We start from the raw sequence: 12,180 nt of genomic DNA, 5'->3' as shown, positions 1-12,180 counted from the left end.
CGTTCATTAAGTTCCACTGGATAATCCTAGGAACGTGCAGGTGGGCCCAGTTGCTAAGTCATGTCTGGTTCTGTGACCCCATGGACTGTAGCCCACCAGGCTCCTCTGGGCATGGGATTTTCCAGGCAAGAATACTGGAGTGGGTTGCCATTTCCTATGCCAGGGAATATGCCCTCCCCAGGGACTGAACCTACATCTCCTGCATTGGCAAGCGAATTCTTTACCACTGAGTCACCTGGGAATCCTAATCCTAGGAGACTAGTCACCAAATATTAACAGTAACTATTTCTGGTTAGTGAAGTTGCTGACAATCTTTGTATTTACTTGGTTTATATGTCTCTGTAGTTTCTTAAATATTGATGGTGATTTGCATTCCTTTCTGTCAAATCAGAAAAAAATTACTATTTCAAGAAAATAGTAAAGCATCTTTAAGGACTCACTGCCCTTCTTTCCACAGTGAGTTGAATGCCAAGTCGAGGGAGTTGCACCTGCAGATTTCAGATGACGGGCAGTCCTCAGAAGGTGGGTGTTAAGCAGACAGAAGGAGACCTGCTCTCCGGGAGGGTCATACAGCAGCCCTGACCAGGGTCTTGGGGCAGGGAGGTTGGGAGATTCAGCAGAAGGATCGGCCCTGCCCGCTAAGCCACTCCAGGTCTTCCCAAGGGAATGTTTAGTCAAAAGTCCATTCCAGTTATTGATGTTGTTGTTATTGTTCTGATTCATTGCGATCCCATGGACCACAGCACACCAGGCTCCTCTATCCTTCACTATCCCCCGAGTTTGCTCAAACTCGTGTCCCTCAAGTCAGTGATGACATCCTACTGTCTCATCCTTTGTTGTCCCTTTATCCTCCTGCTCTCAATCTTTCCCAACATCAGGGCCTTTTCCAGTGAGTCATCTCTTTCCATCAGGTGGCCTGATGGAAACCCTTAAGAGTTCCTTTAGGGTTGATCACTTTGATCTCCTTGCAGTCCGAGGGACTCTCAAGAGTCTTCTCTAGCACCACAGTTCGAAAGCATGAATTTTTCTGTGGTTAGCCTTCTTTATGGTCCAACTCTCACCATCCATACATGACTACTGGAAAAACCATAGCTTTGACTATATGGACCTTTGTCAGCAGTTACTCTAGTTATTCAGTTCAGTTCAGTTCAGTTCAGTCGCTCAGTTGTGTCCGACTCTTTGCGACCCCATGAATCACAGCACGCCAGGCCGGCCTGTCCATCACCAACTCCCGGAGTTCAATCAAACTCATGTCCATCGAGTCGGTGATGCCATCCAGCCATCTCATTCTCTGTCATCCCCGTCTCCTCCCGCCCCCAATCCCTCCCAGCATAAGGGTCTTTACCAGTGAGTCAACTCGTCGCATGAGGTGGCCAAAGTATTGGAGTTTCAGCTTTAGCTTCAGTCCTTCCAATGAACACCCAGGATTGATCTCCTTTAGAATGGACTGGTTGGATCTCCTTGCAGTCCAAGGGACTCTCAAGAGTCTTCTCCAGCACCACAGTTCAAAAGCATCAATTCTTCGGCGATCAGCTTTCTTGACAGTCCAACTCTCACATCCATACATGACCACGGGAAAAACCATAGCCTTGACTAGACGGACCTTGGTTGGCAAAGTAATGTCTCTGCTTTTTAATATGATATCTAGGTTGGTCATAACTTTCCTTCCAAGGAGTAAGCGTCTTTTAACTTCATGGCTGCAGTCAGCATCCGCAGTGATTTTGGAGCCCCTAAAAATAAAGTCTGACGCTGTTTCCACTGTTTCCCCATCTGTTTCCCATGAAGTGATGGGACCAGATGCCATGATCTTTGTTTTCTGAATGTTGAGCTTCAAGCCAACCTTTTCACTCTCCTCTTTCACTTTCATCAAGAGGCTTTTGAGTTCCTCTTCACTTTCTGCCATAAGGGTAGTGTCATCTGCATATCTGAGGTTATTGATATTTCTCCCGGCAATCTTGATTCCAGCTTGTGCTTCTTCCATCCCAGCGTTCCTCATGATGTACTCTGCATATAAGTTAAATAAGCAGGGTGACAATGTACAACCTTGACATACTCCTTTTCCTATTTGGAAACCGTCTGTTGTTCCATGCCCAGTTCTGACTGTTGCTTCCTGACCTACATACAGGTTTCTCAAGAGGCAGGTCAGGTGGCCTGGTATTCCCATCTCTTTCAGAATTTTCCACAGCTTATTGTGATCCACACAGTCAAAGGCTTTGGCATAGTCGATGAAGCAGAAATAGATGTTTTTCTGGAACTCTCTTGCTTTCTCCATGATCCAGCGGATGTTGGCAATTTGATCTCTGGTTCCTCTGCCTTTTTTAAAACCAGCTTGACCATCTGGAAGTTCACGGTTCACATATTGCTGAAGCCTGGCTTGGAGAATTTTGAGCATGACTTTACTAGCGTGTGAGATGGGTGCAACTGTGCGGTAGTTTGAGCATTCTTTGCCATTGCCTTTCTTTGGGATTGGAATGAAGACTGACCTTTTCCAGTCCTGTGGCCACTGCTGAGTTTTCCAAACTTGCTGGCATATTGAGTGCAGCACTTTCACAGCATCATCTTTCAGGATTTGAAATAGTTCAACTGGAATTCCATCACCTCCACTAGCTTTATTCGTAGTGATGCTCTCTAAGGCCCACTTGACTTCACATTCCAGGATGTCTGGCTCCAGGTGAGTGATCACGCCATCATGATTATCTTGGTCATGAAGATCTTTTTTGTACAGTTTTTCTGTGTATTCTTGCCACCTCTTCTTAATCTGCTTCTGTTAGGTCCATACCATTTCTGTCCTTTATCGAGCCCATCTTTGCATGAAATGTTCCCTTGTTATCTCTAATTTTCTTGAAGAGATCTCTTGTTTTTCCTGTTCTGTTGTTTTCCTCTATTTCTTTGCATTGATCGCTGAGGAAGGCTTTCTTATCTCTCCTTGCTATTCTTTGGAACTCTGCATTCAGATGCTTATATCTTTCCTTTTCTCCTTTGCTTTTCACTTCTCTTCTTTTCACAGCTACCTGTAAGGCCTCCTCAGACAGCCATTTTGCTTTTTTGCATTTCTTTTCCATGGGGATGGTCTTGGTTCCTGTCTCCTGTACAATGTCACGAACCTCCGTCCAGAGTTCATCAGGCACTCTATCTATCAGATCTAGTCCCTTAAATCTATTTCTCACTTCCACTGTATAATCATAAGGGATTTGATTTAGGTCATTAGCAAGGTAAAACATTCTGAGAAAGAGTATATTCAATTGGTTGTTTTCATTTTTTAAAACAAATATCCAAAATCTTTTATTCAACAATTTTTGGCTTGAGAAGCAGTTCTCAGCCTTCTTGGGCTCAGTTTTTAATTGTGGTAAAACATATATAAACGTTGCCATTTTAACCGTCTTTGAGTGTAAAGTTCAGTAGCATTAAGTGCATTCACATGGTTGTACAGCCGTCACCACCATCCATCTCCAAAATGGATCTTTGTTGTGGTTCATTCACTCAGTCTTGTCCAACTGTTTGCGACCCCATGGACTGCAGCACACCAGGCTTCCCTGTCCTTCACCATCTCTCAGAGCTTGCTCAAACTCACATCCTTTGAGTCAGTGATACCATCCAATCATCTCATCCTCTGTCGCCCCCTTCCCCTCCTGCCCTCAGTCTTTCCCAGTGTCAGGATCTTTTCCAGTGAGTCCACTCTTTGCATCAGGTGCCAAAGGATTGGAGCTTCCGCTTCAGCTCAGCCCTTCATGTTACACAACTTACACTCACTCCCCATGCCTCTCCCGTAGCCTCTGGCACACACCCTTCTGCTTTCTGTCTCCATGAATTACAACTGGCTTTTCCTTGTAAAAGAAGCCCCGGCAGCTTAAACTGAGCACATGCTTTGAAGTAAAGTGTTAGTTGGCTCAGTCGCGTCCGAGTCTTTGTGACCCCATGGACTGTAGCCCTCCAGACTCCTCTATCCATTGAATTCTCCAGGCAAGAATATTGGAGTGGGTTGCCATTTCCTTCTCCAAAACTGGGCACATGCTTTAGATACAAGAAAGCAAGAATCAGAGGTAAACTCCCTAGACTGAGTGTGGATCTCTGTATGCTGCTGTTGCTGCTGCTGCTAAGTCACTCCAGTCGTGTCCGACTCTGTGCGACCCCATAGACGGAAGCCCACCAGGCTCCCCTGTCCCTGGGATTCTCCAGGCAAGAACACTGGAGTGGGTTGCCATTTCCTTCTCCAATGTGTGAAAGTGAAAAGTGAAAGTGAAGTTGCTCAGTCGTGTCCGACCCTTAGCGACCCCACGGACTGCAGCCTACCAGGCTCCTCCATCCATGGGATTTTCTAGGCAAGAGTACTGGAGTGGCTTGCTGTTGCCTTCTCCGGGACCTCTGTATGTATGTGTGTAAATCCATAGTTTCAGTATTTATTAGGTTTCATAAAATCTTTATGAACAAAATGGAGAGATGACCCTTGCCTGGCTGATTAAACTGTGAAACTAAGCCATCTGTTTATCTCCTAAAGTTACCGAGATGTAAGAAAAAGCAATTCAAGCTCCCTAGTTAATTGGCCATAATTTTGAGTCAGTTTCCTCAGCTCTGCAGTCTGGAGATAACTGGGATGCTCCAGAGATAAGAACTGACATTCCAAGAGAGGGTGTATGGTCTAAACACTGGGTGGAACTGCTGTTTGCTCATCCACGCCCAGGGCACCGCCTCTGCTGGCCATGTGGGAATTTCATTCCAGTCCAGCCTGATGAGATTTGTGAAATTTCTAATTTAAGAAAAAACAAAAACCAGAACAAAGAACAACATATAACCTTTACTTGAACTCAAATATTTTAAACATTTTTCCCATTTCCTTCACTGTTTGTGCTCAGACATGGCGGTTGCTGTCAGTTGGTCTGTCTCTCTCACCACACGCACACACACACACACTCTCTCTCTCTCTCAGGGTAAACCATGTGCATTTAAGTATTGGGCATCCTGGCCCTTTGCTCCTAAATTCTTTAGTATGTGCTTCCTAAGAATAGGGGCATTCTCTTCTTTGTCAGAAAACAAAGATCATGGCATCTGGTCCCATCACTTCATGGGAAATAGATGGGGAAACAGTGGAAACAGCGTCAGACTATTTTTTTGGGCTCCAAAATCACTGCAGATGCTGATTGCAGCCATGAAATTAAAAGACGCTTACTCCTTGGAAGGAAAGTTATGACCAACCTAGATAGCATATTAAAAAGCAGAGACATTACTTTGCCAACCAAGGTCCGTCTAGTCAAGGCTATGGTTTTTCCCGTGGTCATGTATGGATGTGAGTTGGACTGTCAAGAAAGTTGATCGCCGAAGAATTGATGCTTTTGAACTGTGGTGCTGGAGAAGACTCTTGAGAGTCCCTTGGACTGCAAGGAGATCCAACCAGTCCATTCTAAAGGAGGTCAGTCCAGGGTGTTTATTGGAAGGACTGATGCTAAAGCTGAAACTCCAATACTTTGGCCACCTGATGCAAAGTGTTGACTCACTGGAAAAGACTCTGATGCTGGGAGGGATTGGGGGCAGGAAGAGAAGGGGACGACAGAGAATGAGATGGCTGGATGGCATCACCGACTCGATGGACATGAGTTCAAATGAACTCCGGGAGTTGGTGATGGACAGGGAGGCCTGGCGTGCTGTGATTCACAGGGTTGCAAAGAATCGGACACGACTGAGAGACTGAACTGAACTGAACTTCTTTGTCTACAGTGTAGTTATCAGCTTCCTGAGTCACACTGATTCACTTTGTTAATCTACCAACCAGAATTTTCATTTCCCATTAGCCGATCCCCTAAGGTCCTTCCTAGTAGTATTTCCCAGTCCGGGATAGGATCACATACCGCCTCTGATCATCACAACTCTGTAACCCCCTTGGTTTGGGGTGTTTCCACAGCCTTCTTGTATCTTCTACAACACTAACTTTTCTAAACTGTCCTGAGATGGGAGTGTTCCCCACTGAGCAAGGCAGGAGGGTGGGGTGGGGTGCGGGGGCGCGTCCGGGTTGCTTCTGGGTGCAGCTGCTCTGGGTCCATCCTGCTCCCCTGCAGACACCCATGGTTCTCCCCACTCATCCCCTGTCTCTTTAGCTCTGTCGGCGATGACGACTGTCCCCTTGGATTTGTTCAAGAAGCAGCCTTCCGGGCCTCAGAGCTTTACGCTAACCAGCACGGCCTCCTCGGGCAGCTCGGCGTTGGGTTCAGTTACTGCAGAGGTATGACGCCCTCTATGAGGCCAATGTCTGGCTCTACCCACTTGAGCAAAGGGACGTCTTTGTCTGAGCACAAGTTGAAAAAGAATTTCCAGACATGAGGCAGAATGAGAAGAGAATAGAATTTATTAGAGTGGGAGACACCGTTAGAACAGCGGAAAGGCTCAAGGGAGAGCCAACCTCTTTCGAGGACTATTGGCCAGTTTTTACAGCCTCAAGACAGAGGAAATTCATGCTGCTGCTGCTGCTAAGTCACTTCAGTTGTGTCTGACTCTGTGCGACCCCATAGACGGAAGCCCACCAGTCTCCCCCATCCCTGGGATTCTCCAGGCAAGAACACTGGAGTGGGTTGCCATTTCCTTCTCCAATGAATGAAAGTGAAAAGTGAAAGTGAAGTCACTCAGTCGTGTCTGACTCTTGGCGACCCCATGGACTGCAGCCTACCAGGCTCCTCCGTCCATGGGATTTTCCAGGCAAGAGTACTAGAGTGGGATGCCATTGCCTTCTCTGGAAATTCATGCTAGAATGGTGGTATTAGGTGATTGGTTAGGATGCTATCAAGTGGGTAAAAGGGTGGGTATTTTGCCTAATATGCCAGGGAACTGGCAGGTTTAGATCCAGAGGTTCATGGTAAACAGTTGCTGTGGGGCTTGGTTAATTCTGGAAATTTTTATCCTGTGACCTTAGTGTAGGGTGCCAAAGCTGTGACCACAATATAGGGCTCCACACCTGTGACCTTGGTATAGGGCTCCACGCCTGTGACCTTGGTGTAGGGCGCCACAATTTATATCTGTCAGACTCCTGCTCTCGTTCACCTTGAAACAAGAAGCTCGTCCAGGAAGAGCTGATGTTTCCTCCCACACGTGTCTAGACATGAGTGGGATGCTTCTTGCCCAGGGTTACATTGCATCATCTGCCCAACATAACTGCCCGTGATATCCTTTCACTCAGGCCTAGCTCAGAAAGGACTATCTTATTTTGTTTGGTTCTTCAGCCTGCGTTCCCATGTTTGCAAGCTGAGTGGCTGGGTCTGAGCCTGGGTCTCATCCTCCTATGTCAATTCTGGGAAAATCAGAATTCTTACCCATTAATTATGATACTAAGTGATAGTTAAAGATATCAGAGGTTATTGCAAAGGCAGGCAGTGTGCTGTAGCGAGGAGTCCGTCGGCACGGACCACAAAGCAGGTAACCAGCCTTCTCTGCAGTTTTTTTATATAGAACCCGGTGAGGTCAAACCCTGGCAAATGCCTCCACCTGTTCCTGCTGCAAAGATAGAAAAAGACCGCACTGTGATGCCGTGCGGGACCGTGGTGACTACTGTTACTGCCGTGAAAACCAAGCCTCGCTTCGACGCAGGGCGGGCATCCCCACTGGGCTCTGGTGAGGCTCCTCCCCACAGAAAGTCTGAAATCAACATTTCCCCGGTAAATGTCTTGCATCTATAAACTGCCGAGCCCTGTAGGCTGCAGGATTATTCGTAAGAAAAATCTCCTGGCACAGGAAGAGTGGTAATTGGCAAGGCTTTTGCATAGGTTTCTTTTTTTAAGACAGTTATCTTTCTATCTTGTCAGACGCAGGACAAGAGAAAGCAAGATTCAACCCTGCAGTGTATTCTGATACCAAAGTCAAGATACTAGATGAAGTACCTCATTAAATTAAGTACGCCATGACATTTACATGGGGCAGCACTTTATCTTAAAACATTAGATGTGAGCAGCCAGGGTATTTTCTCATGTTAAAAATCATTCATTTGGAGGCTTGACGCATAGTGGTTTCGGATCTAGCCAAATTCTGTTCCTGTCCCCACACCCACCGCCTTGGAGACAACTTCTGTAGAAGTGTATGATTAATTATTACTTTTTAATTTGTCCTGTGTTCCTGCCCATATAGAAGTATTATCATGCCAGAATAAATCACTTGGCTCAGTTCTTGAATGAAAAATAGACAGTGAAATTCTGGCTTAATTCAAAGGTTTCTGAAATTTTATTTAAACCTAGGTTTCCAATGCCCCTTTGGGGGCATTCCTCCCCTCCCCACCAAAAAGAATAAGAGAGTGTGTCAAAAATATCTTAAGGTTTTCCTCTTACCTTTTCCAGCTGCATGAATATTCAGTAATACATTTTTTAAATTTATTTATTTTTTAATTAAAGGGTAATCGCTTTACAGAATTGTTATGAATCAGCTGTAGACATACACATGTCCCCTTGCTCTTGACCCTCCCTCCCACCTGCCTCCCCATCCCCCCACTCCAGGTCGTTACAGTTGGTAATAGTTACTTATTTGGCTGCGCTGGACCTCGGTTGTGGCACGGGGAATCTTTTGTTGCGGCATGTGGCATCTAGTTCCCTAACCAAGGCTCGATCCCAGGCCTCCTGCTTTGGGAGTGTAGAGCCTTAGCCTCTGGACCACCAGGGAAGCCCCCCAGGCTGCTTGAAGTAGAGCTGAAATGAGACATGATTTCACTTTCTGTTGACTGCAGAGTCAGACAGCTTTCAGAGGGCCTCTATAACCAGGATTTCTCCCGGCAGAGTCTCCCCTGAGGACACCTGTCAAGGTGAAGGTCATCGAGAAGGACATCTCGGTCCAGGCCATCTCCTGCCACGGTGCCCCTGTCAGCAAAACATTCTCTTCCTCAGACACAGGTAACGTGAGACCACTCAAGACAGTCCCCAGTTGGCTCCTTCAGGCTCTGCTTGCGAGCTCTCACCTGGTGAGAAGACGCATTTCCTTGTTAGAGTTTGGGGAAGAGTTGTTTTTTCAAGGATAAGTGAGGAACTGGGAGAACACGAGGGAAGTGGAAGTCAGTGGAAGCCTGAGAGTGGCATTGGCATCCCTGCCCTAAGTTTTAGGGAACTTGGACAGAAGAAGCACAAAACCCAGCTCATGCCTCATTATGAAAAATTTATGGCTGTTATTTTTCCTCTTGTTCAACGTGCCAATTACCTGGATATCATAAAATAAGCAGGACTCAGGGATGTAATTGTAAAGATTTCTTTATTTTTTGTCTCTGGAAACCTCTGTAATAAGGTGGCATGCTAAGTCACTCAGTCGTGTCCGACTCTTTGCAACCCCTTGGACTGTAGCCCGCCAGGCTCCTCTGTCCATGGGGATTCTGCAGGCAAGAGTACTGGAGTGGGTTGCCATGCCCTCCTCCAGGGGATCTTCCTGCCTAGGGATGGAACCTGGGTCTCTTACATCTCCTGCGTTGGCAGGTGGGTTCTTTATCACTAACGCCACCTGGGAAGCCCCTGTAACTGGGGTCAGTTGAGTCGCTCAGTCGTGTCCAACTCTCCGCGACCCCATGAATCACAGCACGCCAGGCCTCCCTGGGGTAGTGTCCCCAGAACTCTGGATGCGGGTTCTCACTTCCTGGTCACTTGTGTCACTGCCGTTGGAGTCAAAGCACAATCTAAATTTGGGGTTAAATTTCCTCCCTTTGTTCATCACATGTGACCTGCACTTTGAGAAGGATGGAGCAGGCCACTTCTCTCCAGCTCGCCCACCAGCCCCCGTCCACCGAGTCCTGTTTTTCTTTCCTTGTTAAGGTCGCTGATGGGATGGGAGGGGTGGGCAATGGGCAGGCAGCACTTCTTTGATGGGTGCTGTCTTGGGATGGCTGGGTGTTCTCAGAGCCTGGCAGGAGTGGAAAATTGCCTCTTCCCCGTGGGAGTTTCCCTGGTTCTATGGGAGCTGCAGGGTACCCCCCTGCCCAACTGCAGAATCCTCGGCGGAAGCAATACCCCTCCTTTGGCTGCTCCTGAGAGTCCTTGCTCAGCGCTGCCTTGTAGCATGGGGGCACCTTCATCCTGAGCAGGGGTCCCCTCTGTGGATCCCCCGCTGGCCCAAGGGTGGTATCCCCAGTCCGCTCTGCAGCCAGGGACCCTGGAAGCTTTCTCAAGCATAGCTGACACCCAGACGGACTCTCTGAGGATGGATGGAAGCCCTGGGCTTGGTGACGCCACCTCCGTCCTGAGACTTGGGACTGACAGCGCAGCCGTCTCCCGGGAGCCCTTGCCATGTTCCGCTCTCCCCTGGGGTCGGGGGTCGGGGGCGGTCAGTGGCCACACCGCTGTCCACCACTTGGTCCTTCACAGCTGCCATGGAAGTGGAGCGTCTGTGGCCCACAGACTGAGGCCAAACTGAAAAAGAGTTCTATTGACATCCTGCCCCTTCACCTGTGTCCTTTTAATTGCCCCACAGCAGCGATTATCTGTGAGGTCCAGCAGCATCTCAGAGCAGGAGAGACCTGGCTGCTGGGGTCCCAGTCCTGCCGCCCACCTGGCGGTCTCCTGTCTTCGCCATTCCTCAAATGGAGACTGAAAAAGCTCCCCCCGTCCCCGAGACCTTGCGGGTATTTACCTGAAATAACACGCACTGAGCTCTTTGCAGGGCTTGGGTCCAAGTTAAGCATTCCCTGGATGTTGGCCAGGGTGCGGGCTCAGTCCTGGGGAGGAACAGCTTCCGTGAACGGTCCCTCAACACCCTGAACACTAGCTTGTGTGTCTGAACCTCCTGGGAGGGCCAGGGAGTGGCTGCATTGCCCTTCAGAGTTCACATCTCCCCAAAGCTCAGAGGTTTCCGTTTCCTTACATGGCTCATTTATCACCTCCACTGAGGCATCACTTCCGTACATTAAAATGTATGATGTGAGGGCCTCCCTGGTGGCCCAGTGGTAAAGAATCCCCCTGCCAATCAGGAGATGCCGGTTCGATCCCTGATCTGGGAAGATCCCACACGCTGCAGAGCAACTAAGCCTGTGCACTGCAGCTACTGAGCCTGTGCTCTACAGCCTGTGCTGGAGACGATCCCCTACTTGCCGCACCTGGCGAAAAGGCCAAGCAGCAGCAAAGCCAAACATAAATAAACAAAATTATTATTATTTTTTTAAGTGCATGATGTGAAGCATACAGCTTGGTGAGTGTGTGTAAGCCCAGAGCATCAACTGTAGACTAGGAACATTGCTTGTCCTGCTCATGAAGTTTCCCCAGAACCTGCCATGCACACTGTAAAAAAAATTATTTATAAATTTTTAAATTATTTTATTATTTATTTTATTGACTGCACTGGGTCTTCGATGCTACACACGGGCTTTCTGTAGATGCGTTGCACAGGCTTTTTGTTGCCGTGGCTTCCCTTGTTGCAGAGCATGGGCTCTAGAATCTGGGCTCAATAGTTGTGGCACACAAGCTCAGTTGGCCCGAGGCACGTGGAATCTTCCAAGACCAAGGATCAAACTGATGTCCCCTGCATTGACAGGCAGCTTCTTATTCACTGGACCACATTCAGGGGTGAAGTCCCCGGTGCGCGCTCTTACATCCAGCCTCTGCTTACCCACTTCTGAGACAGCGTGGAGTAACTTGTGACAGGCCAGCTGCCCACACAGCCCAAGCTAGTCACTCTCTGGCCCTTTACCGAAAATGTTTGCCAGCCCCTCCTTAACGACCAGATCTGTTGCCGAGTCTTTGAAGTTCCTGTCAAAGTTTCAGGTTTTGCTAATGTGCCCGACCTGGCTCTTCCCCCGGCAGAGCTGCTGGTGCTGAACGGGGCTGACCCGGTGGCAGAAGTCGCTATCCGACAGCTCAGTGAGTCCTCGAAGCTGAAGCTCAAGTCCCCGAGGAAGAAGAGCACGATCATTATATCCGGGGTCTCCAAGGTGAGCCTCTCCTCCTCCCACGACCATCCCGCCCCGCCCCGGCTCTCCACTTAACTCCGGAAAGTTCCCCCGCCTCCCGGAATGTCAGGATGCCTGCATGCTTGCTATGTGGCTTCAGTCATGTCCAACTCCTTGAAACCCCATGAACTGGAGCTCGCCAGGCTCCTCTCTCCTTGGGATTCTCCAGGGAAGAATACTGGAGTGGGTTGCCGTGTCCTCCTCCAGGCGATCTTCCTGACCCAGGGATCAAACCTGCATCTCTTAGGTGTCCTGCATTACAGGCAGGTTCTTTACCTCTAGCACCACCTGGGAAATGT

General features: G+C 48.4%; 1 protein-coding gene across 2 annotated transcripts in view; it reads left to right on the top strand.

The window, feature by feature from the left end:
- The window catches only part of C2CD2 (C2 calcium dependent domain containing 2), a 70,761-nt gene that overhangs the window by 40,153 nt on the left and 18,428 nt on the right, over positions 1-12,180 (top strand). For both annotated transcript variants that reach the window (XM_055414382.2, XM_088834603.1), the window contains exons 8-12: positions 458-522; positions 6,087-6,211; positions 7,416-7,590; positions 8,739-8,852; positions 11,736-11,863. In XM_055414382.2, the coding sequence (XP_055270357.2) occupies positions 458-522; positions 6,087-6,211; positions 7,416-7,590; positions 8,739-8,852; positions 11,736-11,863 (607 nt within the window). The remainder of the gene's footprint in view (positions 1-457; positions 523-6,086; positions 6,212-7,415; positions 7,591-8,738; positions 8,853-11,735; positions 11,864-12,180) is intronic.

The sequence above is a fragment of the Moschus berezovskii genome, chromosome 1 (genome assembly GCF_049115385.1).
Source record: "Moschus berezovskii isolate FMDL1 chromosome 1, NW_MosBer_1.0, whole genome shotgun sequence".
NCBI classification, from domain to species: Eukaryota; Metazoa; Chordata; class Mammalia; order Artiodactyla; family Moschidae; genus Moschus; species Moschus berezovskii.
This window is presented reverse-complemented; position numbering and strand designations above follow the sequence as displayed.